Raw genomic sequence first — 27884 nt, 5'->3', positions numbered from 1 at the left:
GCACACGTCCCTCGGGCCACGTTCTCCGCCCCTCCCCTTCAGAAGCAAACAAAAACGGCAAACAGGAAACGCTCGTCTTTTAAAAATTACTCTATTATTATCAAAGAGAACCACAGTATCCAAAAGGGAATTAGAAAGTTCTACCCCCAACTAGGTCGCCCCGCGCGCCCCTCCGAGTGGCGGCGGCAAATCACTCCCCCCGCGCTGATTGCTTTCATCACTTTATTGTCAGGACACCACCCCGAGCCCCGGCGGCGCAGCGCCCGCCTCACTCGCCCGCGTGGGTCCGCAGATGGTACTTGAGCGACTGCTTGTAGCGGAAGCACTTGGCGCAGTGCGCACACGGGTAGGGCCGCTCGCCGGTGTGCGCGCGCTGGTGCTCCAGCAGGTGGTGCTTCTGCGTGAAACGCTTGCCGCACTCAGCGCAGTGGTAGGGCCGCTCGCCCGTGTGGATGCGTCGGTGCTCCAACAGGTGGTGCTTGCGGATGAAGCTCTTGCCGCACTCGGGGCAGGCGTGCGGGCGCTCGCGCGAGTGCACGCGGCAGTGGTTGGTGAGCTTGGACTTCTCGCTGAAGCTTTTCTCGCACTCGGGGCACTTGAAGGGCCGCTCGCCCGTGTGCGTCCGCTGGTGGCGCAGCAGGTGCGACGGGCGGCTAAAGCTCTTGCCGCACAGGCTGCAGATGAAGGAGACCTCGTGCTTGCCGGCGTGCACGCGCTGGTGGATGACCAGGCTGATGTGCAGGCGGAAGCTCTTCTTGCACTCGGGGCAGGTGTAGGGCCGCTCGCCCGTGTGTGTGATCTGGTGCTTGGTCAGGCTGGACTTGTGGCTGAAGCTGCTGTCGCACTCGGGGCACTGGTAGGGCTTGGAGCCGCCACCGCCGCCGCCGCCCGCGCCGGGCGACTTGGGGCGCGCCTTGAGCGCGTGCTTCGGGTGCAGGCCGGGCGCGCGCTCGGGCGAGGACGGCGCGCGCGGCCCGCGGTGCGCGCGCTGGTGCAGTGTCAGCTGCTGCTTGTGACGGAAGCTGGCCTCGCACTCGGCGCACGCGTACGGGCCCTCCTTGACGTGGTTGCGCTGGTGGATGACCAGGTTGATCTTGAGCCGGAAGCTCTTGCCGCACTCCAGGCAGGTGAAGGGCCGCCCGCCGCGGCGGTTGCGCTGCTGCTGGCCGGCTGGCCCCCGGCCCTCGCCCAGGTGCCGCTCGCCGTGCGCCGCGGGCGCCAGCCTCCTCATGGCCGGCTTCCCCAGCTGCAGAGCCGGAGGGCTTTCCTCACCCTCGGGGGACAGCTCCCCTGGCAGCGGGGCCTGGTACATGCTGGCCTCGAACCGCCCGGACAGCTGCCCGAGGGACTGCAGGTGCGGGGGCAGCTCCTCCTCTTCCTCTTCTTCTTCCTCCTCCTCCTCTTCCTCGTCCTGTTCCTCCGTTTTGATCACGATCCCCTCTGCTCCAGAACCCGAGAGGGAGAGACAGAAAGAAGATGTTAGCTGCTGCCTATAGTGCTGGCTGCCCCGGCCTGCAGCCGGCACCGCCTCCTTCATCCATCCTCATCGTCGAACACAGCAGATGAACGGGCGGCCCACGGTCCTTCTTTGGGGAGCCACTCGTTTCCACTGTCTGAGGCCATGGCCTCACCCGCACAGGCCTGGCGGGGGACCGAGGGTTCGGTTCTGGAAGGAGCTAGACCCAAAATGGGCCAACCAGGGCCCTCTCTTGGAATTTCAGGCTGGTGGAAGTAGGGAAGCTGCTGCTTGCTGTGAAACGGGCGCTGCTTGTGCTTTTCCCGGGCGGAGGGGAGCAGCAGCCAGCAGGAAAGGACTCAGGGGAGACACCCAGACCCAGTCATGCCTCAGGTTGGCCTTCTATGGGCTTGCCCATTATTCCAGTCGATAAATGACCCCGTTTTCATTTAAGCTGCTTAAGGGTTGGCTTTCTATTGCCTGTATCAGAAGGGTCTAGACACCTAAAGCTCTCGACCTTTTCCCTTCTACAGTCTCCCCCCAGGAACTCGGTGCAGCCAGACTGCTCCACTTGTCTCCTGAACTTACCTGGAGATTCTCCTCAAGGAGCCTTTCCTCACCCTCCTCCAGAATTCCCTTCTCCACGTCTCCAACTCACACCCAGCTCCAATCCTGTCTCCTCCCCAAACCCTTCCTTGATTGTTCCAACTTGCAGCGTTCGACCCCTCCTCTGACCCACGGCCTGGTTCGTCTCATCAGGAGTGAGGAACATGGCCTTCTCAGGAGCCTCTTGGGTGGATGGCTCCCCTGCGTAGTCAGACTCCAACCGTGAAGCTGGGACTGGGCCCTGATCTTTGCCTTTCCCACCAGCTCTGGGGCATGCACTTGGAAAGTGTCCCACGAACTCCTGACTGATGGATGGCCTTCTCTGCACCAGCCTCCACCCTCTAGCCTGGCCCTTTAGAGCACAGAAATGCTGTGTTCTGCTGTGGCCCACTAGCAGGTAAGTTCTATCAAGTGCTTTGTACGTACTGGCACCCCCTAAACACTGAACTGGGGGACTCTGCTTTTAGTCGCTGACTCTGTGTGATCATGAGAAAGTTACTCACTGCTCTGGGCCCATCTGTGAGATGGAGACATAATAGTCTGCATCTGCAGAACTCTTAAAAAACAAAAGACAACCTTTCAAAGCACTTTCACACCTGTTTTCTCTTTCATATTCACAATATCTTACCACAGGATAAGTAAGAAGTATCTCCATTTCACAGAAACGGGGATCCAAGACCCAGAGATAGGAAGCGATGCTTCTAAATAAATAAAATCACAGACCTTTTCAGAGCTTGCAGTTTAGAACCATCCAGTCTCCCCGCTAGATGTTTCTAATCTGTAAGCTCTGAAAAGGCCTATGAATTTATTGACTTTATTTGATGAGAGGGCCTCAACTGACAGAGAAACTGGAGCTAGCAATGTCTGCGAATTGGCCAAGACCTTCTAAGTTTGTTAGTGACTCCGAGGCCAAAGCACTTTCTACTCCTCCTCTGAACACAGTCACCTGCAGCATTAAAGTTGAAACACAGTGTCCTGAGTCCCAGCTCAGTACTCTTGCCGTAAGACAATGCTGCCTCCGTACCCAGGATTCTCAGCAGGAAGCGACCCAGAACATCCTTGGAACAGGATGTTTAAAAGATTAGGAAGGAATACAGTTATTGGTTTCTACTCATGCAGAACAAAAGAGAAAGAAGGAACCAGAGAATCAGAGAAGAAGGTATTCTACAGGACTAATAGTCTACATCGACAGGGAACTGCCAGAAATTCAAGCTGGATTCAGAAGAGGAGGTAGAACGAAGGATATCATTGCTGATGTCAGATGGATCCTGGCTGAAAGCAGAAAATACCAGAAAGATGTTTACCTGTGTTTTATTGACTATGCAAAGGCATTCGACTGTGTAGATTATAACAAATTACAGATAACACTGTGAAGAATGGGAATTCCAGAACACTTAATTGTAGTCATGAGGAACCTGTACATAGATCAAGAGGCAGCTGTTCAAATAGAACAAGAGGATACTGCGTGGTTTAAAGTCAGGAAAGGTGTGTGTCAGAGTTGAATCCTTTCACCATACTTATTCAGTCTGTATGCTGAGCAAATAACCTGAGAAGCTGGACTATATGAAGAAGAATGGGGCATCAGGATTGGAGGAAGACTCATTAACAACCTGCAATATGCAGATGATACAACCTTTCTTGCTGAAAGTGAAGAGAACTTGAAGCACTTACTGATGAATATCAAAGACCACAGCCTTCAGTATGGATTACACCTCAACATAAAGAAAACAAAAATAGTCACAAGTGGACCAATAAGCAACATCATGATAAACAGAGAAAAGACTTGACGTTGTCAAGGATTTCATTTTACTTGGATCCACAATCAACGCCCATGGAAGCAGCAATCAAGAAATCAAAAGACGCATTGCACTGGGGAAATCTGCTGCAAAAGACCTCTCTGAAGTATTAAAAAGCAAAGCTGTGACCTTGGAGACTAAGGAGCACCTAACCCAAGCCATGGTGTTTTCAACTGCCTCATGCATGTGAAAGATGGACAATGACTAAGGAACGCTGAAGAAGAATTGTCACCTTTGAATTGTGGTGTTGGTGAAGAATATTGAATATACCATGGACTGCCAGGAGAACGAATAAATCTGTCTTGGAAGAAGTACAGCCAGAATGCTCCCTAGAAGCAAGGATGGTGAAACTATGTCTCACATATTTTGGACATGTTATCAGGAGGGACCAGTCCCTGGAGAAGGACATCATGCTTGGCAAAGTAGAGGGTCATTGAAAAAGAGGAAGACCCTCAATGAGATGGATTGACACAGTGGCTTCAACAATGGGCTCAAGCATAACAATGATTGTGAGGACGGCGCAGAACCGGGCAGTGTTTCGTTTTGTTGTACATCAAGTTGCTATGAGTCGGATCTGACTGGATGGCACCTAACAACAGCAAGAGTCTGCATGAACCATGGTCTCATCTACCCTGAAACCAGAAGAACTAGCTGGTACCTGGCTACCACTACCAACTGTTCTGATCAGGGCCACTGTAGATAGATCCTGATATAATAGTAGAAAAATATGGAACAGAATTCAAATTCTTGAGAAGTCCAGACTTGCTGGACTGGTTGAGACTACAGGACTCCCTGAGACTATTGCCCTAAGATACCCTTTAAACCTTAAACCAACATTATCCCTCAAGGTCGACTTTTAGCTTAATAACAGATTGGCTTATAAAATAAAGAATATCACCTGTGAGTAATGAGCACCTTTAAAAAATCATCTATATGAGACCACATGGTCAAAAATGACTTTAAAGCAAAGATGAGAAGGTAAGGGGGCAGGGAAACTAGAGTACTGGAAATGGTATAACCAGAAGGAATGAATGAGGATGATGATACATTGTGAAAAAAGTAACCAATATCACTGAATAATCTGTGTAGAAATTGTTAAATGGGGACCTAATTTGCTGTGTAAACTTTTACCTTAAACACAATAAAATATTATTTTTAAAAAACAATCAGGAAGGAGGAGACAGGTTAAGAGGTTGCTAACTAGTTGCCCTGGTGTTTATCCTGAAAACACAGCTGTTTATGAAAGACAGAGGAGAAAATATGGGCCTTAGAATATCTAAACTCTCCTTGAACATCAAAAGCTGTTTTTCTGAATGAAATAAGAATGAAACCTTTGGACCTTGGGCCTTAAATTCAGGACTCAAAATTTCACAAACTACTGTTTTGTTGTAGTAGAACTAGTAAGGTTCTATTAGGATTACTGGGGAATGCTTAACAGGCAGTCTGGAATTTATACAATGAAGCTTCCCATTTAGCATCTACTCATCATTTGCTTTGAGTCTTTCACTACCGTTTCATGAAAGACAACGTAGTATATTAAAAAGACTTCTGGAGCATCATGCAGTTATTTACAATAAAAGGAGTCCGATCCATATCTTCTGAGCAAGAAGGATGCCCATGATACTTTATTGAGTGCAAAAAGGCAAACTGCAGAGGAATTATCTACAGATGAAATGAAAATTTAAAAAATCATCAACATCATAATTTTAGAAAACAATAAAATGGATATGGATACACTTCTAAATGTAAGTAATAACAAACCGATATGACGGTTAGTGACTCTTGCACATAAAACATACCAAAAAATATGGTGTGTTCTATCAGATTTTCAAGGAACACACTTAATTCCTATCTTATACATTTTTTCCAGAATACAGAAAAAGAGCAAAAGCTGCCCAGTTCATTTTATAAGTTTATTATGATCTTGTTTCCAAAACTAGATGAGGATGATTCAAAAAACGGAAAATTCAGGTTCATTTCCTTTATGAATGTACTTTTAAGATTCCTGCATAAAATCTTAGTTAACTAAACCCCATCGTGTCTTTAAAAATACACCATGATGATTGAGTTGGGCTTTACCCAGGATTGTAAGGGTGGCTCAGCATCAGAAAATCTACCACAGAAGATAACCGAGCCACTTCCCTGCTGTTCCTCTTTGTACTCACAAGGAGCAAGTGTGTGCCCAATGATGGCCCTGAGGTTTCGTAATTACACACAAAAATCATATCTACAGTCTAACAGGAAAGGATCCCTGGTGGTGCAGTGGTTAAGTGCTCGGCCAATAACCAAAAGGTCAGCAGTTTGAACCCATCAGCCACTCTGCTGGAGAAATAGGTGACAGTCTGCTTCTATAAAGATTTACAGCCCTGGAAACCCTATGGGGCAGTTCTACTTTGTCCTATAGGGTCGCTATGAGTTGGAATCCGACTCGATGGCGACGGGTTTTGGGATTTTGTTTTGTTTTTGTATATTCTTCCAGAGAAAGTACAATCTCAGTTATTTTAAAAACATGGTACAACATTTGGTCTCTCTTTGTCTGGAGCAACACAAGAAGAAGGAGAGTCAGGAATAGGAGGAAGAGACGGAATGCTAACTGGCTCCATGAACAACTGCCTCCTTTACCATGAGACCAGAAGAACTGGATAGTGCTCAGCTACCACTACTTAACATTTTGATCAAAGATTCTATAGAAGAATCCTGATCAAAAGGGGGAAAATGTAGAAGAGAATTTAAAATTCCCACAGAATCCAGACTTTCTGGAGCCATTGAGGCTGAATGAACCCCCAAAACTATTGCCCCGAGATAATCTTTAAACCTTAAACCAAAAAATATCCCCTCAAGTCTTCTTTAAGTCAAACATTAGTTTAACTTAATTAGTGAAGAAATGTCTGCTGTGAGCATTGAGCTCTTTTAAAGATCTATATGGGATCAAACTGACAACAGCAACTCGGAAGATTAAGTAGGAAACTTAGGGGCAGTGAGTTTATGTTAATGGGGGAGGAACAATTCGGAAAAGGAGGGCGAGAATGGTTGCACAGCTTGAGGAGTATGATCTCACTGAATTGTACATGAAGAAATGGTTGAACTGGTGTATGTTCTGGTGTGTATATTCTTGACAACAACAACAAAAATAAACTATTTTAAAAAACCAGACACGCACTTCAAGGGTTGAAATCTGAGGCTTCCAGGGCAACGTAAGAACTACCCAGCACACGTCGGGAACCAGAAGTTCTAGCTTTGTCATTATCTGAGCGACCTTGGACGGCTTATCTGACCTTTCTCTGCCTGTGAAATAATGGCGCTGGAGAGATGATCACTAACTTCCTTCCTAGCCCAGAAACAGATTTTTTAAATCTTGTGGCAGGAAGCCTACACTCAAGGCTTGCTAGGGATTCTTTCACACCTGTCGGCCCATCCTTGTCAAACCCTCTCTGAAGGAAACCACAGCTTTCCCGAGAGGCAGGGCCCACCTGCTGGCCTACCAGCACCAGGTGCCCACCGCCCTGCCCAGAACTTACCTGTGCAGTTTCTCTGCTGCACCAGCATCTGCTTGAGTTCGCTGAACTCACTGGAGCCTTCCGTGGACTCCTCCAAGGCGTTCTCTGGTTCCTGCATGTCCAGGTCTGGCTGCTCTCCACAGGGGTCTCCCAGCTCTGAGTCCTGAAAGCCGTGTTCTTCCACTTGCCCCATCAGGGGCTCAGGCGTCTCCAGACTCTCTGAGCCCTCGTCGTTGGTCTGGACCTCGATCTTTATCACGATCCCGTCGTGTGCTGAGAGAAGGTGGGGGTGCGGGGGAAAAGGAGAAAAAAAGGATTCAGAGCACTTTCATTCCCCCTGCCAGGGTTTCTACAACCCTAGACTTATTTCAAAGATTCTTATTTTAGAGGCTATGAAGAAATATAAATACTGAGTTGATGGTGAGTAAAAATTTAAAAAAAATTTTTTTCCAGACATTTGTAGCCTTGAGCACCAATGAAAACTGGAGTAAGAACAAGTGCCATGCTTGTTTTTCATGACCTCTGCAATTTTTTAAGTAATCAGCAGTCAGGGTTTATTTAAAAAAAAAACAAAAAACCAGGCCCGATGCTGTGGAGTCGATTCCAACTCATAGCGACCCTATAGGACCCAGTAGATCTGCCCCGTAGGGTTTCCAAGGAGTGACTGGTGGATTCAAACTGCCCACCTTTTGGTTAGCAGCTGAGCTCTTAACCACTGTGCCACCAGGGCTCCTTATTTTAAAAAACCAAGATCAAATCCACTGCTGTTGAGTCAATTCCAACTCATAGCAACCCTATAGGACACAGCGGAGCTGCCCCATAGGGTTTCTGAGGAGGGGCTGGTGGATTCGAACTGCTAACCTTTTGGTTAGCAGCCGAGCTCTTTAACTGTTATACCACCAGGGCTCCTTATTTTAAAAAAGGGACCCTAATTTCCTTTCCTAGGTTAGGCCAGCCAGAGTCAACAAGTACTGTCCCTTCCCCACCCCACCACTCTCAATCACCTCAAGTCAAGTTGTGTAGAGAAAAAGCTAATCATCTCCTTACCAGCCACAGCCTTTACGCCCCATCCCCCTGAGGCACCGGACGGACACTGACAGACCAGAGGTCCTCAGGACCTTTCCTCTCTCCCACATTTACAAGCGTGTACACATGTACAAACCAAAACCAAACCCTCTGCCTGCTCATGGCGACCCTATATGTTAGAGTAGAACTGCTCCATAGGGTTTTCTTGGCTGTAATCTTTTACAGAAGCAGATGGCCAGGTCTTTCTTCTGAGTTCCGAACTTGAGGTTAGTAGCTGAGAGCAAACCATTTGCACTGTGCAGGGACCTCGTCTACAGATATGATAGGAGCTTTTTTATTTTTAAACAGCATCGTGTAACACACTCTGAAATTTGTTTCTATTTTTTGTTTTTTTTTACTTGCCTACAGGTCTACAGATTGATTTCAGATGTATCACTACACACATAAGCACAATTCACATAACTGGGATGACAGCATACATTTGTGTTTTTCAGTGTGGTACTTTTTCTCCATGCTTATGTAGTCATTTATAACACCATAGACACTTTCATATACACTAAGACAGACTAAGAAGAAAGGCCTGGTGATTTACTTCCAGAAATCAGCCAGTGAAAATCCTATGACTAACAACGGCACTGCCCGACACAGTGCTGGAGGATGACCTCTCAGGCTGAAAGGCAGATGACACAGGACGGGGCCAATTTCGTCCTGTATACAGACGGGTGCTGTGAGTTGGAGCCAACTTGGGGGCAACTGTCAACAACAATACGTACACTTACATGTTTTTATTTTGGGGCCATTATTGGTGCTAAAAAATAAAATCCCATTCTACATACCCTTCTGTATTTTCCCTTTCTCACTCAGATATCTTGTAGTCTCTCTGAGTCGGAATCGACTCAATGGCAGTGGGTATTAGAGATAATCCAGTCTCTTGTATCTGCATCGTATGTATCTTTTTACAACCTATCATTTGTTGACTTCACTTGTGGTACCTTTTACCACACACCTTTTAACAAGTTTTTATAATGTCAATTGTGATTCTTTTGATGGCCTCTGGGTGACCTGTTTTAGTTAAGAAGGCCTTCTCTGGGCCTAAATGGTACACCTGATTTCCTAGGTTTTATCCCAAGTTTTTATTAATTTTTTACATTTAGGTCTTAAATTCACCTAGAATTTATTTTTATTTCCTATATGTTGTGAGGTAGGGGTTCAGCTTTATTTTCTTCCCTATGGATAGAACTGTGCCAGCATAACCCCCCGACAGGTTGAAAATCATGTTGTTAGTTGAGGAAATTACACATGTAAATGCACCAACATCCATTCATTCAGTGCTCATTCAGCAGGTATTTACTGAGTACCAGCCACATGCTAGGCAGTGTTGTAATGAACTGGGCACATCAGTGAACGAAACAGATTCCTGCCCTCATACAGCTCACATTTTCGCAGGATGATAAAGGCAATAAACGGTAAACACAATAAATAAATTACACAGTATGTTAGAAACGGATAGTGCTAGAGATAAAAAAGAAGAAACACACCAGGAAACCACTGAACAAAACAGACACAATCCCTGCCCTTGCGATGCTTCTTCATTGCTTCTCTGCCATGTCCACTTGTCCTTCCAACAAAAGTGGACCGCATCCCTGAGAACCCGGGCCAGCTAAGTACACAAGAAACTGATGCCCCGGGACTTAAAACGAGATTCTTTCTGGTGCTTTTGGAAATTCTTTAATTTCTCTCGAATCAGCCAACTCAAATCTTCTGGAAGACAATAGAATATAAAACAGCTCTAATTTTTCCATATTCCCCACAGCCTGAAATCCTGACTTTTTCTGCTTTTCCTAAGAACTGAGTCTCACATTCCACTCATTCTGCAACTATGTCTTTATCCTGTTCTCCATTTCTAAAGAATTTTAAAAAACCATAACCTGTTGCCTTCCAGTCGATTTCAACTCATAGCGACCCTACAGGACAGAGTAGAACTGCCCCATAGGGTTTCTAAGGAGCGCCTGGTGGATTCGAACTGCTGACTGTTCCGTTAGCATCCGTAGCTCTTAAACACTGCGCCTCTGCCAAGGCTCCTTATCCGCAATCAAATCCTTGATGGCCTCTCGCTCTAGCTTTAAATCATCACCTTTTTCTCTCCAATCTCCTCACTCTCCTTCTAACCTCATCCTCTGCTTGTTTCCTTAGCCCCACCCTTTTTTCCTCCCTGGAATTTTGCTCCATCATTTATTGTCCTTTTCTCCTCTATCCTCAGTCCTTGTCTCTGCACTAGATCATTACGCTGCCTCCACAAACATGATCGAGACTCCAGCATCAGAAAAACGTCTTCCCTAATTTCACAAACTCCTGAAAATATTTTGCTTCCCTACTCCCTGAAATAATTTTTTAAAACTATGCACCATTTTGTACTCTTTTGAACAGAGATATAAAATGTATCAATAACTGCAAAAGATATAATTTCTGGAGTACTATAAGATTGATTTTTACAATAAAAATGACCCATCATCCTTTTAATGTAGCCAGTGGAATCTAAACCCTTGCAACTTCAAACCCACCATTATTCATTCAGCAAAATACAGGAAAAACTTTTTCTTTGATAGTTCAAATTTTTACATCATTCCTTTTTCACCTTGAACTTTTATTTCCATTCCACTCTGTCCACCAAATTTTATTATAATAGAATATATTTTTATGTTTGGAAGGGTTTTACTAGTGACCTCATCTATCTCTCTGCCACAAAAGTATGTATATAAATTGAAATTTTAATTTTTCTATCATTCATTATAATCATAGATAGGGGTCTAAGTGTTGATCCCCCCTGCCCCGCTTAAGTTATCCTTAAGTTTAAGAATGATAAACAATTATTCAAAATAGAAAGCAAAGAACTCGTAGAAAATGTATCTCTTAAAAGGATGGACAGGGATTTTTTCCAATTAGTTCACTTATCTGAGATGAGTATTCTTACTGGCAGAATGAGACAGAGTTCAGAATCAATTCTATTCCTATTTTTCATTTTTATAAATGCAAGCATTGGGAAACCTCATTTATATAAGTATGGAGATGGGATGGAAGGAGCTTTGCGAAGGAACTGTCACTCCATCTTCTGAACGTCTTCTGAATTATATGCCACAAAATCACACGGTTAACCTACCATCAAAAATTACTTTTAATGACCTATTAGCTGACAATGTGATTAGGTCCTCTTTTGAAAGCAAAGTATTGCAAATGAACTAACTTGCGAAAGAATTTGCCATCCAGGCACTGGACTGATGCATTTCTGGACATGTACCCCAACATTCGGGACTGTCTCTTTGATTGGTGGCCCAGAGAGTTTTATACTTCAGAGAAAGGCTCCATAGTCAGACGGGGATGGGCAGGAGGTGCCTTTTTTTTTTTACGAGTAGGAAATGTAGAAGAAAATCAGGAATTCAGGGGCCACAAGTGCTGTGTGTGCTCAGATGATCAGTTTTATGAACGAGAGCCGGTGGACTAGGACTCGTAGAACTCGTGACCACCGAGTCGATTCCGACTCATAGGACAAAGTAGAACTGCCCTATCGGGTTTCTAATGAGCGGCTGGTGGACTTGAACTGCTGACCTTTCGGTTAGCAGATGAGTTTTTTCCCATTATGTCAGCAGTACAGGACGAAGGACCTGGAAATGGAGGCCTTAAAACCATCTGTGCTGTATACCTCTTAGAAAGACTTCTTGTACACTCAAGGGCCTGGGGAGCACATCCTCAAGTCCACTGCCTTCAAGCAGCGACTTCAAGACCCCACTCAATGTCCCCCCGCCTAAAACCTCTTCGGATGTCCACAGCTGACCATAACTAAACTCCTCTCTGAGCCCCAAGCATTTTTCTGCTCCTCTCTTATAGCACTTGACACTTTCTTCCGCAAAACGTGCATTGTTTACACACTTTCATGACCCCATTTGCTAGATAGTAGGTCAGCCAGCTGATTCCCACGTCTTTACACCAAAAAGTTCCCCCATCCAAGAACAACTTTTGAGAGCATATTGACAATCAAACTGCCTTTATGAGCAGTAATTTGTTCTCTCCTTTTTTAAGTTAACCAAATACATGTACATTGTGAGCATACAATTTATGACCAAAGGTAGCATTTCAAACCAGTGGGAAAACGTTTTTAATAAATGGAGTGGAGAAAGCCGGCTTCCCGACTAGAAGGGAAAAAAAAAAGAAAGCTACCTTTATGTCTCTCATGTTAAAATCAATTATTGATGGATCAAAAATTTAAAAATAAAAAATGAAATCATACTTGTTCTAGAAAAAAGCCTGGCCACATAAAGTTTTACAACTTTGAGCTGAAGAACGGGATCTCCCCAGGCCTCTGGGACTTTAGGTATCCCTTCTGGAGGCTCCGTGGTTGGTCAAACCAAACATTAAATGAGCCCTACCCATATCGACTATAATTTTTTTAGGTAGACATATATATGCAAAATGAATAATCTTTCTTTTTCTTTTTTTTTTTTATTGTACTTTAGATGAAGGTGTACAGAGCAAATTAGTTTCTCATTAAGCAATTAATACACGTTGTTTTGTGACATTGGTGGCCAACCCCGCGACGTGTCAACACTCTCCCCCTCTTTAACTTGGGTTCCCATTACCTGCTTTCCTGTCCCCTCCTGCCTTCTCATCCTTGCCCCTGGGCTGGTGTGCCCCTTTAGTCTCGTTTAGTTTTACTGGCCTGTCTAATCTTTGGCTGAAGGGTGAACCTCAGGAGTAACTTCATTACTGAGCTCTCAGGGTGTCTGGGGGCTGACTATAATTTTTGCTGTAAATGTTTTGAGTTTTTTTACCTCTGCTTTGACGTTATTTGGTACAAGAGACTTCGTTAATCTGCAGTTGGTTTCTGATGTCATTAATCACGTTGTTCCTAAGAACTCTCGCGACACGGGGAAGATCTAGCCCACAAATTGTTCTACGTTATCAAATGCTTGTGAACACTAAATTCAACAACTAATGAAGCTGACAGGTGGGTTCAAACCACCAGCCTTCAGGTTAGCAGTCCAGCACGAACCGAGTGCCCTGCCTAGGGACCTTCCCTTCTCATAGGTTTCTGAACTGCTCATAGGCCCAAGGCCTCTGATCATACTGTTCGCTGAGTAACATGGCCTAATTATTTCTATACATGATCTGAAGCCCAGATATCATAAAACAATAACTGATATATCTGAATACATAAAAAAATTTAAATTGGTAAATTTGAACACATAGAAATTTAAAATTGATGTATCATATACTATATTCAAAGGTAAAACAAATTGGGAGAAATATTTGCATACATATGACAGACGCACTAATATCACTAATATTTAAAAAGCTTTTGCAAATCAGTAATAAAAAGATGAATAATCCAAAAGAATAATGGACAAAAGACAATTCATAGAATAAGACATACCAATGATCAATAAAAGTATGAAAATATGTTCAACATCACCCTTAAACAAAGTCAAATGAAAACATCAAAATATCTTTTTTTTTTACCGATCACTTTGACGAACACTGGAGTCCTGGTGGTGCAGGGGTTAAGAGCATTGGCTGCTAACCAAAAATGTCAGCAGTTCAAATCCATCAGCTGCTGCTGGGAAACTCTATGGTGCAGTTCTACTCTGTCCTATAGGGTCACTGTGAGTCAGACTCAACTTGACAGCAATGGATTTGGTTTTTGGTTTCATTGACAAATATTAAAAACATAAAGAAGACCTACTATTGGTGTGGGCGTGGAGAAATACGTAATCTCATACACAGATGAAGGAGTATAAATTGGCACAATTGTTTCGAAAGATGTCTGCCAATCTCGTACTGATTTTTTAAATTTAATTTCTGGTTTCTTTTGGTTGTTGTTAACATAGACAGCAGAACATACACCGATTCAGCCATTTCCACACGTACAGCTCAGTGACACTGATCACATTCTTCAAGCTGTGCAGCCATTCTCACCCTCCTTTTCCAAATTGTTCCTCCCTCATTAACATAAACTCACTGCTCCCTAAATTTCCTATTTAATCTTTCAAGGTGCTGTTGTCAATTTGATCCCATACAGATAGTACTCAAAAGAGCACAATGCTCAAGGCAGACATTCTTTACTAGTTAAGGTAACCTATTGTTTGGTTTTAAGAAGACTTTAGGGGATATTTTTAGGTTTAAGGTTTAACGGTTATCTTAGGGCAATAGTTTCGGGGTTGTATTAAATTTTGTAATGGGTATATTCTTCGACCCAGGAAATCCGTCTTAGAAATCTAGTTCCAGACAAGTGCACAAAGATTTATTTATAAGGATCTTTACTGAAGCACTGAAACTTGTGAATACTGTAAATATGTATCAGTGTGAGATTATTTAAATAAATTATGAAATCAATACACAGAATACTCTATAGTCTGCTATTAAAAAGAACAAGGGAGACTTTTACATTCTGATATGTAAAGATGTCAAAGGTATAGTATTGAAAAAGTTGCCAAACAATGCAGTTCCTATATTGTTTTAATTTTTTTTTTAACAAGGAGAACATCTTTATGTATCACTTATATGATTAAGACTGTGTGTGTGTATGTATATGTTAATATATGCATATAAAATTAGAAGGAATAAACTGTTGACTCTTGAGAGAGAATTATGGGGACTTCCATTCTGTATTTTTTCTTTCTGAATTTTTTACAGATACAAATGGCAAAAGTTAACAAAACTTTAGAATTTTATTGGGAAGTCAAACCAGTTTGTCACATTAGCTTTCTCTACCAGCTCAAAGCAAAGAAGTGATGGTTGATACTGGCTTTGCAACTTCCTCATGGGTGCACTTTTCTTGTAGGTTTTTAAAAAATTTGGTATGCATATTTTTAAATCCTTTTTTAAAGTTATACACGCATATAGGTCAGAGGGTTGATTAGTTCTTCCAGACCTGTTAAAAAAAAAAGTTTTCCTCCACCCCAGCCTCCATTTCCTGCTACCCGGAGGCAATCATTACAACTCTTCTAGCTGATTGTCATTTACCTTTAGAACTGTTACATTGCTACTCCTTGGGTTTTCCATTTTAAGCCTTATCTATTGACTTCCAACAGCTGGACACGAGGACAATCTCCTCACCGTCCATACATACTTTTTCCAAACCCCTGATCCTTTCAATATACAGGCAGCCCCTGGGTTACGATCCAACTTGCAGACAACTCAGATTTAAGATCGGACTGCCATAAAGCCTACTATATTAAAAATTTGAGTTAACTACAATGGTTCATTACCATGAACGCACACACTACTTTGCCACACTCCTGAAAACGTTGCACGGTTTGGAAGTGTTTCTTAAGTGTTTCACATGCATAGAAGGGTAGAATATATACTATATACAAGACAAACATTTGACTAACTGACGCCCAGGAAGAACCGTACGTACCTGTTCCAGCTTACCTACAAATCAACTTAAAGACAGACTTAGGAACAGATCTCGTTCGTACCCCGGGGACTGCCGGCAGTTTTGTTGTAATTTGGGATCAATGTTGGGTGTTTACATCATACCATGTAGTATACTATAAGTAGTTTTCTATGCTTACAAACCTTTTGGCTTTCCCTGGGGCTAATAATTTCTTCTTTTGCTTAGTTTACTATTAACTACCATTAATTCAACCCCAAACTCTCCTCCCCCATCCTTTCTGCTGTGTAACTCTGCTCTCAAAATATTCAAACATATTGGGTATTCTATTAATTTCATCTGTTTTTGTTGTTGAACATTTTATTGCATTTTAGGTGAAAGTTTACACAGCAAATTAATTTCCCATTCAACAATTCATACAAAAATTGTTCTGGGACATTAGTTACTATCCCTGCAATGTGTCAGCACTCTCCCCATTTCCACCCATTTCCGGAGCCCTGGTGGCGCAGTGGTTAAGCGTTGGGATGCTAACCAAAAGGTCAGCAGTTCAAATCCACCAGCTGCTCCTTGGAAACTCTACAGGCCAGTTCTGCTCTGTCTTACGGAGCCACTATGAGTCGGAATTGACTCGACGGCGATGGGTTTTGTGTTTGCCTTCCCCATTTCCATCCCTGCAGTTTCCCTGCCCCTCCCTGCCTTCTCATCTTTGCTTTTGGGCAAATGTTGCCCATTTGGTCTCATATAGTTGACTGTTCTAAGGAGCACATTCCTCACGGGTGTTCTTGTTTATTTTATAAGCCAATCAGTTATTTGGCTGAAAGGTGACCTCCGAGAGTGGCTTCAGTTCCAGTTTAAAGGGTGTTTTAGGGTGATAGTCTCAGGGCTCTTAAAAGCTACTCATCAAACCAGGATGTAGAACATTAACTTTATGAACTATGTTATGCCAGTTGACCTAGATGTCCTCTAAGTATTAATTTCATCTTCTTGAAGAAAACTCTTCTGGAACCTTCTGTTGTACTCTAATCTGAACTGGTTGTCTCTAGGTGCACAGATACCTTCTCAGGATCCCCCTTCACTGTCACCCTGGGGATTCTCTTCGCCTTTCTCTCGTGTTGGAGCTCCTAACACCTGTGTTCCACATCTTCCTCTTTCTTGGTTTACTTCCTCATTTCGGCAAAGCACCTCCTGCATCTTGAGAAAGGATACGTGGGAGACCTTGAGCATATCAAAATGTCTGAACTTCACTCTCATATTTAATTAAAATAGTTTGCCTAGATACTGAATTCTAGATTGGAAAACATTTTCCCTCAGGATTTAAACGCATTTTTCTCGCCTTCTACTTTCCAATGCTGTTGTAAAGTCCGAAGCCATTTTGATTCTTGTTCCTCTCTGGAAGCTTGTAGGTCCTTTCTTGCTGAGGTGCCGAACATGTGGGTCTGTTTTCCTCCATCGCTCTGGGCAGTTTGTGGGCTCTTTCAGTGCTGTGAATTTTTCTTGCATTATTTCATTGATAATTCCCTCCCCTTGTTTTCGGTCTTCTTTTTTGCTGATACTTTTATTGTCTGGATGTTGGGCTTCCATCCTTTACTTTTCTTATTCTTTCCCAGTTTTCTTTTATTTCCAAGAGTTCCTTTATATTCTTTTTTTAATAGGTCTTGTACTTTTGTGTCATGGATACACTCACTTCTTTTATCTAAGGATTATATATAAGTACTCATACTTTTTTTTTCTCTATGCATGTTCTTTGCTTGCTCTAAATTTATTATTTTTTCTCTGTATTAGAGGCTTTTCCCAAATGTCTTGCAGTTCTGGGTTGTCCGCTTACATTTAAAAGTGGAACATTCAAAAGACAATGGCAAGTTCTGAGCATCTGGGTGGGGCTTGCTAACTCTGGGTCCCCCAGAAGGATGATGTGGCCAGATCATTTCACTGGGAAACCTCTTGGGCTAGCCCCTAAAGCGCCCAGAGAAGACTGTCCCAGGAACCTGCTCCAAGGGTTTAATCCTGGCTGTCAGCATCATCTGGGGGGCCAAGCTAGGGAAGAAGACTGGAGATCTTAACATGTTTTCAGCATGTCAAGTTTCACCTATTCTCGTTTTCAGAATGGTACCCCCACCTTCAACTGTGCCTGGTGTCCCATGTCCACAGATTCTCTTTTAACCTTCTCTAGAGAATAGGAGCCCTGGTGGCACAGTGATTAAGAGCTACAGCCTTGGTCATCTACCAGGGTTGAGGAGAAGAAGATGCCTGCTGTAGGGACTCGGGGAGCCAGTGGAGGAGGGTTAGATGCTTCTTTAAAAGACATTCAACCAACCCTCTGTTTTTAGCCCTTCTTTTACCCCATTTCCAGAGATTCCTGGTACTGCTAATTCCTGACCCTTGAGTAGGGGTGGGTGTGGGAGGGTGCAAATTGGGTTTCTTCTTAGCTTTCCCCAATACCAATTTCAGATTCAGCTTTCTAAACCAGTCATCACCCACCCGTCTGTTTTCAGGCTTCCAAAATTTTGTAGCTGTTGTCTCCACATCCATTCTTTTAAAAAAACCTTCACTCTGTTTTAGAAGGATTTGGGGACGTAGGCATAAACACATTCAATCTGCCATCTTTAACTGGAAGTCTTTCTTCATGCATTGTTTTAAACAAATATTCTTGCTGAATAGGAAGTAATATATGCTCACTAAAAATTTTACAAAGCAAAGAAAAGTATGATTTGGGAATCTTTCCATCCAGTGTTTTTCTACCTGTCTTTTGTTTACATCGCTGACTTCATATTATATTTACATTTTCCACTTTCATCGTTAACCTCCCCTCTCACCTGGACAATTTCCAGGCCTTAAAACAGGCTAAGCAACCCCCACTTCCTGCCCTGTACAACCACTCCCCACTCACAGCCGAACGCGAAACAACTGTCGATATGTGCGTCTCTAGTTCCTCACCTCCCCGTCCCTCCTCAGTCCACTCTAATCAGGAGTCCACCTCTACTGTGCCACCAACAGTTCTCGTGCTGCGGTCACTGATAATTTCCAACCTGCACATCCAGTGGACACTTTTCAGTCTCTGTGTTACCAACCACACAGCACAATCCAAGGCTGTCGACCACACTCTGCTTCTGGAAACTCTCTTCTCTTGAAACACCAACTTTGTGCTATCCTAACTTTCCTGCTACATTTCTGGCCCCTCCTCTTTCCTCGGAGTCCTCTGACTCCTTCGTCTCTTTCCAAATTCCACGACAGGGACTTTTAGCATAAGAACCACCTTGGAAGCTTTAAAAAAAAAATAAAAAACACAGTGAAACCCAGGAGAGCCTGAACTCTACGAGACTGCCTTGTTTTTCCAGCTCTCGTGAGTTTTCTGCCTTTGACAGGGTGCAGTCTTACCACTTTTCTATCACTCGTTTTGGTGATAGAAATCACCACAAATATCAGCACTTTCCTTCTCTGGCAGGATTCTGCCTTACACAGCTCCGGCTTTGGCAGGTTTTACTGTACTAACACCTGGGCCCCACCCGGGCTAATATATCCAACATCTCCAAATCTGGACTCCTCAAGGCAAGGCCTGTGCTCCCTTTTCTTCTTCCTCTCCTGTCTCTCCCTGGGCAATCTAATCCAGTCTGTGCCGCCAACATCAAATGTCTGTCTCTAGCTCAGACCTCTTTTTATAAACTCCAGACTCCTTTATTCATCTGCTTCCTTGACATTTCCTCCTTGATGTCTCACAGTGATCTCGAGTGTAATGGCTCAAAATTGAATTCTTGATCATTTCTCCAAATATGAACCTCATGTTGTCATCCATCTACTCCATTACCAGAGCATCATCCTTGGCAGCACCCTTCCCTCACATTCAACACCCAGCCCATCACTGAGTCCTTTTTATTCTACTGCCAAAATCTACCTTGAAAATATCCACTTCTCTCCCTGGGCTAAGCCAGAGTCTCCTGCCTGGACTACTGAAAGAGGCTCCACTTGTCTCTTAGCTGCCAGTCCTTCCTTCCTCCAGTTAGTCTCTGAGCAACCAGAACGCCTAGTTATTCTTTAGGTTTCCATTAAAAATTCCACTTCTCCCAAGAGGTCTTTTCTGACCTCCCAAGATGAATGCGGTCTTCCGTGATGCATGTCTCGTAGCTCTGGGTCCTTTTCCTCATAGCTCTCTCACAGCCAAAACTGCATTTTTATATAGGTGGGGTGTTTCCATTGTTAATATCAGTCTGTCCACTAGAGCATAAATCTGAGGGCAAAGGACCTCTGGAGTATGTGGTTCTTAACATAAGCAAGTGACACTTAAGGTAATAAAAATTTTTAATAAATATAATTTTAATGTCTGTATAAGTCAGTCATAATGTGATATATTATTGTATGTACATCTTAACCAATATTTTGGATTCTATAGACTCCCAGGAAGGAAATTCTTAGGTCAAATGTATGAACGTTCTTAATACTTAGAACGTATTTTAAAACTAAACGTATCAATTGTTTTCTGAAAAGATGGACATTATGTACACTCTCGACAGCAATGTACGAGAACTCCGATTTCAGTCATGCCTTCTTGCTTGTTTGTTTTTCCTAATTTGTTAGGTGAAAATGGTACCTGTTTCGATAGGCTTGCATCACCACCTTTATGGGCCATGAATGGGAGACCCTGCTCTTGAGTGTTCTGAGAGCAGGGTCAATATCTGAATCATCTTTGTATCTCCTCGTCCTCAGGGATCCAAATGATGAGTAGTTTATTGAATGAATTTACTTAGCCAGTTCATAAAGTCTTCATGTTTGGTGCATTTGGAATTGTGAAAATTCTCAATTTTTGAGGCTTCTCCCCCTTGGTATCACACCTTTGAGTCTGGCCAGGGCTGGCTATGCTGCTATACTTCCAAGAGAGGGGACACATGAACGGACAAGCTACCACCAGCGTGTTAGGGGCTTGACGACTGCAGTCACAGAATAATCCTGCTCTCTGTAGAGCCGGGGCCTTTGGTTTAGCACAGAGGTGCAAGCTTAAGGCCAGCTTGTGGAGCAGTGGTTCCGATGTTCCCTTCTGTCCTCCCTCCCCTCCAGGCTCCAAGTGGCTGGAGATGGTTAGTGGAACAAATGGCACATTTCAGCCACACAAGGATGCCTCTGTGCGGCTGCCACTTCCCAGCAGAAGCTCAGGCCATGGACGGGTGTGTGCCAGAACAAACCCAGCCTGGGCAGAGTGGACTGCAGCTTTTTGCTCTTTGAATCTGGCCCCACTGCAGTGTGAGCAAGTAGACAGAGAAAGGGCATCGGCGTTCTTTCACCCCTGCGCTTCTAAGGGAAACGCTACAAGAGCAGCACCCGAACCACAAACCCCAACTGGGACATCAGCCTGTATTTTAGGATTTTTACCACAAATTACCTCTCCCGTAGTGTCCTTCTGTGGCTCCCAATGCTTCTGTCTCATTTCTTCTACCTCAAACCTCTCTATTCCCACTTGAACCTTGTTTTGGGGTGTGGCCACTCAAACCTTTACGACACAGACTTATTTTCCTCCAAGCAAAAGATCATCTGGCTTGTGCCACACCTTGCCCCATGTGCCCATCCTCATCGCCTTTTAATTCATCTTGTTTGTCTGCCAAGATTATCAGCTTCTCCCTCACTTTAAATTTCTAGGCATATCTCTAGAAAGTAATGATACTGGATTTCTCTTGACAAACACACCAGCACTTATATGTTCACAGAAGTTCTGTCTCTTCCCTGAGTCTACTTCACTCTTAGTACATGGGGCTGACACGGCTCACTACATTTCTGGAACTCCTCCTTGGTGCCAACTTACAGGTCCCCAGATAAATGACACAACTTCATAGCAAGCGCCCGTGTTCAGCCCCAAACTGTATTCCCTGGTGAGGGTGTCCTCCTTTTCCAAAAGACATGATCACGTGGCATCTGCCCACAAAGGACAAGGATTTGCTTCCACCGAAGAGCTTCAAAATAACTGATGCAGGTCCAAAGGCAATCCCAAAACAGGGATCCCAGCAACGAACCAGGCCCACAGAAGCCCGGCAGCGTGAGGGCGCACAGGGTTGCTGATCTGGTCACTGTGAAAGGGACCAAAAACTGGCACCTGCTGAGCCATTGCTAATGCCAGTCCCCAGCCAGGCCCTCGGGTTAGACGTCAGTACGGGTCCTATTTTACAGACGAGGAAACTGAGGCTTCAAAGAGACTGAGTAGCTAAAACCACACTGCAGTAAGTGGGGAGGATGGGCTTCCAGTCCAGCCCAGGACAGCAGAGTCTGCACCCTCAGGCACATCGCAACTGGTGCGTGTCAGCCAACTCTCTAACCTCCTCATCGGGACACTATCCTGCCTGTGGTCATTCATTTTAGGATTTTTCAGGTAAAGTCTAGGTCCCTAAACCTTCCCCGGACCAGCCGCTGTACTCAGGGAGGTGGCCTTCCTATGGGAAGCTCCAGGCTGCATGAGCATGAATAGCCAGACAAATTACTGCCTTTCTTTGAGTTTCTTATTTCATTTCCTGCAAAGAGGCGGTGATGTTTTGTCACATCACAGAATCCCCAAGATGATGAGCTACCTCCATGGCCTTCTTACTGAACAGGGAGGACCCCAGCAGGCCTGCTTCCTGCACACAGCTGGCTAACATATCTCTCCGGGGCCTACCCTGGATTGTAAAACCCCATGCTGGGCCTCCCGAGTATGAAAGATCTGGAATCCAGAGCTCGGACGACCCCTTGGCCACTCACCAGCACTGGGATCTGCAGGCGTTTCACCCTCCTCTGAGTCTTCCTGTTCCTGCACGGTCGGCCTCTCCCCTCGCTCCATCTGTGACATCAGGTCTGGTTTGGAAATTGCATAGTCTGGGCAGAAGAAAGGGAAGAAAAGAGACTGTGGGATCAGGTCACCTGGATGCTGTTAGGAGTCCTTTTGTGAGTGAGTGGCCACAAGCAGATTCCTCTACCAGGGACTGGCAGTGTTGGAAACAAAATGGGCCGAGCTTCTAACCCATCCTTTTTCCTAGAGCCGTGTGTGTGTATGCACACATGTGTGTGAACCACATTCTGTGTCTTCCCATGCAGGGTTTGGCAGTGAGGTACAGCCCACCTACCCATGAAAATGGGCCCATCTGTCATCTGTGGCTCTTGGTGTTCACAGGTGGCTAATGCCTGCTCAGGAATTTTACAGCAAAGGCACAAGATAATTGAAATTTTATAAAGTAAAAATTAATCCTGATACAAAACCTAGAAACCACAAAACAAAATAGTGATCGACTTCATTACAAAAAGTTTCAAGTTCTTTGGAAATGAAGTGTAAAAATAGAGAGACTTTAAAGAAATATTTGCAATATGTATATTGCAATATACATATATGTATACACACATACATAAGAAAGCATTAATATCCATAATTATATATATAAGGGGGCTCTATAATTAGTAAAAAATAAAAAAGAAAGCAAAGATATGAATAGGTAATTCATAGAAATACAAATGGCCAGTAAACAATGAAAAGATGTACAAGTTCACTAATCATCAAAGAAATACAATTTAAAATAATAAGGTGTCATTTTTCACCTATCAAAAAGACAAATATTTAAAATAGAAGAGCATCAGTCTGGGCCAGGGTATGGAGACGTGGACATTTTCATACACTGTGGTATACACAGAAATTGGTTCAGCTCTTGCAGGGGACAAGAGGGCAGCAGCCATAAAATTGTCCATGTGTGTCCTCTTTGATTTGGAAATTCCCCTTTCTGGAATCTGTACTACTGAAACCCTCACGTAAGTGCACGGACAGTCAGAGATGTTTACCGCAACGCTCTGTAATAGAGAAAAACAGAATCAACCTGCTGCTTATAAACAGCGGGAGGTTAAATGCCTGGTGGTTCATCTGGAATACTGCACAGTCTTTAGAAGGAGGTCTACGTGTGCTGATGTGAAAGCCGTCTATGACGTATCATGACGTAATACAAGGGAATGGCTCCATCTTTGTAAACCACAAACAGCGCACCTGAGAGCATGCATCGTGTTTCTGTTTGCCTATGCATGAAAAAAGACGAGAAAGAACAGAGGCCACAGGGGTCATGGTGTTTGCTTCTGGGGAGCGGTGCTGGGGGGAGGGGGGAGTGCTTTTTATTATATAGACCTAAATTGTTGACTTTTTACAAGTATGCATGCATTTTTATAATTAATTAAAAAACGAATTTAAAAAAGGAATGAAGTTATCCTATGGAGATGTATATATGTATAAAATTAGCGCAATTCTAGCAAGAATCAAAGTTTCTAAGCAAAAACATATTTATGTTCTTTTAACTTTTATTGTGTACTCAGAGTTCCCCATAGCAGAGAAATGGACACATACAATACTAAAGGCCATTTTTCTAGATTTTCATTCTTGTTGTTGTTGTTAGGTGCCATTAAGTCATTTCTGACTCATAGAGACCCCACGTACAACAGAACGAAACACTGCCCGGTCCTGTGCCATCCCCACAATCGTTACGCTTGAGCCCATTGTTGCAGCCACTGTGTCAATTAATCTCCTTGAGGGTCTTCCTTTTTTCACTGACCCTCTACTTTACCACACGTGATGTCCTTCTCCAGGGACTGGTCTCTCCTGATAACATGTCCCAAGTACGTGAGACAAAGTCTTGCCATCCTTGCTTCCAAGGACTATTCTGACTGTACTTTTTCCAGGACAGATTTGTTCGTTCTTCTGACAGTCCATGGTAAGTTCTTCACCAACACCATCTAATTCAAATGCATCAACTCTTCTTTGGTCTTCCTTATTCATTGTTCAGCTTTCGCAAGCATATGAGGTGACTGAAAACACCATGGCTTCGGTCAGGTGCACCTTAATCCTCAAAGTGACATCTTTGCTTTTTAACAACTTAAAGAGGTCTTTGGCAGCAGATTTGCTCAATGCAGTATGTTGTTTGATTTCTTGACTGACTGCTGCTTCCATGGGTATTGATTGTGGATCTAAGCAAAATGAAATCCTTGACAAGTTCAATATTTTCTGTTTACCATGATGTTGCTTACTGGTCCGGTTGTGAGGTCTTTTGTTTTCTTTATGTTGAGGTGTAATCCATACTGAAGCTGTGGTCTTTGATCTTCACTTTCAGCAAGCGAGGTTGTATCATTTGCATATCGCAGTCTGTCAACGAGTCTTTCTCCAATCCTGATGCTGCATTCTTCTTCATATGGTCCAGCTTCTTGGATTATTTTCCTCCTTAAACACTCATGAGGAAAATAACAAGGTATAACGGGAAGAAAACCCACAGACTTTGGCGTAAGACAGATCTTGGTGAAACAGTGACTTCCTGGTAGTGGGACCTAGGGCCAGTATCAACCCCCGGGTCACAGTTTCTCGTCTGCACGATGGGGACGAGAACGGCAGATCAGAAGACCCCAGTGAAGGACAGCAGTCAGTCAACTGAATAACAAAACAGAAGTGACAGTACCCACCCTGGCTTCCTCATGGGAGACTTATGAGGATTAAATAATGTGGTGCTTGTCAAGTACTTAACATGCTGTCTGCTGCACAGTAGGTATGCAGTACACTTTTCTTCCATCATTTCTTCCTTCCTTAATAAAAACAGTTTGCTGAGAAAACTCTTTTTAAAAAAATAGGGCCCACAGGGAGAAATAACACACAGATGAGAAGCCACCACCCTCTGGGTGTTATTTTCCCCCTTGTTCCAGTGGCTTCTCCAGAGCAGTGTCTTGCTTTACAAGCTGTTCTGCTCTGGGCTACACGGATGCACGTGTGTGTGTGCATGTGTCTGTTTTAACCTGTGCTCTCTAAAGAGTTCAGTTTTTCTTGTTTTGTACTATTGGCACTATGAGAGTTCAGAACTCCTAAAGGTTCCGAATTAACCTCAAACTGCTATCCACGAAGCCCTCTGCTTACCCATGGAAACCAGAGACTCGTAGTTGCCCCTCATGACGTTCTTGTAGAGCTCCTTCTGCCACTCGGACAGGTTTCCCCATTCCTGCTCCGAGAAATGGACGGCGACGTCATCGAATGTGACAGGAACCTGAAATCACACATACGAGGTGGAAGGCAGTCACAGGCCCTGTGGCCGCCAGATTCCAAGACAAAGAATGGCTTAAGTACCCTGTCCTGGCTCCAGAGTGGGGGCTTGCCTTGTCTGACCCTGCCTCTCTGTAACAGTTCATCTCTGCTACTCTGGTGTGATCTGCAGACCAGCAGAGAGCTCACCACCAGGGAACTCAGAAACGCAGACGCTCAGGCCTCGCCCTGTCGTTGTTAGGTGCCGTGGAGTCGGTTCCGACTCACAGCGACCCTGTGTACATCAGAAGGAAACACTGCCCGGTCCCCACCCTAGATCTACTAAATCAGATTCTGCATTTGGTAAGCTTCCCAGGTGATTCATCTGCACAGTAAGATTTGAGAAGCGTTGGTAGAGAGAACATAGTCTATGTTTTTCAGCCTCTAGATCTAACAGTTGTCTCCTTAGGTAAGGCTGTGAAAAGGGGCAGCGGCAGAAAAGAACAGAAAGAAGACCAGTCCATATCTAATCTCTTTCAGAATCTGCCGAAAGATATGAAAACCTATCTGTTCTCCAGTTTTTTAGGATGCCTCTTGTGGCCACAACTTTACTGGCAGTAACAGGACTCCTAAGTCAGCTGGTGAAACGCTGAGCAGGACAGAGCCTGTGACATTCACCCGAGATCTCTCTCCACCTCAAGAGCGACCACTAAAGACCCCTCAGCAACGGGCTGTAAAGCCCCTCCACAGCCCTGTCATCGGGCCTTCCCTTGGCCTTCTTACCCACACACATCATGGGCTGCTCTGCTCTTCTAACTCCACGATCCCTCATCTTTGGGTTACTTCTCTGATCTACTGTCTGTGCTTTTATCAATAGGGGAAATAATTTGATTTTGGTCTGCCCTGTTCTTCGTGTACGAGGGTCGGCACCTAGAGAATATTATATTTTCTTCTTTCTCAACCACTTCTCTCCTTCTCTTTTACATTAAACTAAGTTCCTAAAACAGACATTCCCACTCAGATCACTTCCTGGGGAAGCCTAGTTGGAACAGGTTTACCTTAGGAACTTCTCCGTTGCTCCCCGGGGGCAGCCGCAGGATCCAGAAGTTCCGATTTTTCAGCAGGTTCTCCATGTTCTCCAGCCGCCGCTGCAGCAGCCCGTACTCCTGCAGCAGCGTCCCCAGCACGACCCACTTGCTCTCTAGGTGGTTTGCAAACTCCACGGCCGTCTTCTCACAGTCTGCTATCTTTTTTTCATTCGTTCCCGTCCTGCCCTCCAGGGTCAGTAACCTCATGGCCTGGGCCTCCAATTTCCTCTCCACTGCTTGGACAGCAGCCCACACCGCCAAGCGGGTGATCTCCGCCGTTGGGAGTGGCATTTCCTTCTGAGCTGTGGAGGAGAGCTGGAAAGGGGTGTCCTTCTGAGAAACTGGACTCTGGAGCAGGGGGTCCAAGTCAGTCTCAGGAACTGTGGGGGAGAGGGTCAGGGCGTCTTTCTCGGGAACTTCAGGGGAATGGAGTGGGGCTTCTTGATGGTGGGCAGAGTGGGAGAGAAGAGAGAGTTCTGGTTCAGCGGCAGTGGAGGCTGGATACCGGGGTTGTTCTTGGGAAGTCAGGGTGCGCTGGAGATGAGTCCCTTGCTCAGCAGCGGCTGGATACAGGAGTGAAGGTCCCTTCTGGAGCACAGGCGGCATTCGGCCAGAAGTCTCTTGCTTGGGGGCACTGGGCGGTTGGGGCAGGGATCCTTGCTGGGGAATGGTAGGAGACAAAGAAGGGATTTCTTTGGGGGGAAGAACACGGGACTGGAGCGGAGTTTCTCGGGGGGGTCCAGCAGGGGCTTGACGCAGGGTTTCGTTCTGAGGAACATTGGGGAATGACAGGGCTGATGAGTGCTGGGTCTCCATCTCCAGCTGCTGGACCTGTTTTGAAAGAAAGAGAGGAAAACACAGGATTGAAGGCCACAGTCTCCAGCTGGCAAAATTAACTCTGAAGATAGGTATCCACATTAAAAGGGCCTCAGTTTTGATAGCAATAAAATAGGAGCTGGGGCATGAATCCCTTCTTGACACTATAGCAGTGATTTAGATGTAAATTATAAAACTTTCATTAACAAATAAAAATGGGTATACTGCCTTTCCGA

At 44.5% G+C, this 27884-nt stretch overlaps 1 protein-coding gene across 2 annotated transcripts; it reads right to left on the bottom strand.

Annotated features, from left to right (window-relative positions):
* Nucleotides 1-27884, bottom strand: ZNF777 (zinc finger protein 777). 2 transcript variants are annotated; one of them, XM_012557302.2, is made up of 5 exons: nt 26803-27884; nt 25643-25769; nt 22480-22593; nt 7377-7628; nt 1-1440 (listed from the first exon to the last, which is right to left on the bottom strand). In XM_012557302.2, exons 1-5 carry the CDS (start codon nt 27748-27750, stop codon nt 269-271), a joined length of 2613 nt encoding a protein of 870 aa, XP_012412756.2. In that variant the 5' UTR covers nt 27751-27884; the 3' UTR covers nt 1-268. The 2 variants fall into 2 exon arrangements, with proteins under 2 accessions (XP_012412756.2, XP_023592624.1); XM_023736856.1 differs by having other exon boundaries at nt 238-1443; nt 26803-27648.

This window comes from Trichechus manatus, unplaced genomic scaffold (genome assembly GCF_000243295.1).
Source record: "Trichechus manatus latirostris isolate Lorelei unplaced genomic scaffold, TriManLat1.0 scaffold00093, whole genome shotgun sequence".
Classification (NCBI taxonomy): Eukaryota; Metazoa; Chordata; class Mammalia; order Sirenia; family Trichechidae; genus Trichechus; species Trichechus manatus.
The sequence above is the reverse complement of the archived record's forward strand: the minus strand, read 5'-3'. Positions and strand labels throughout refer to the sequence as shown.

Excerpts from the sequence above, each read along its gene's own strand:
- ZNF777 (XM_012557302.2), bottom strand. The coding sequence starts at position 27,750 with ATGTGGATACCTATCTTCAGAGTTAATTTTGCCAGCTGGAGACTGTGG. Across the intron at positions 25,770-26,802 it reads GCAACGGAGAAGTTCCTAAG|GTTCCTGTCACATTCGATGA; the intron begins GTAAACCTGTTC and ends GTGTGATTTCAG. Across the intron at positions 1,441-7,376 it reads GCAGCAGAGAAACTGCACAG|AGGGGATCGTGATCAAAACG; the intron begins GTAAGTTCTGGG and ends GTTCTGGAGCAG.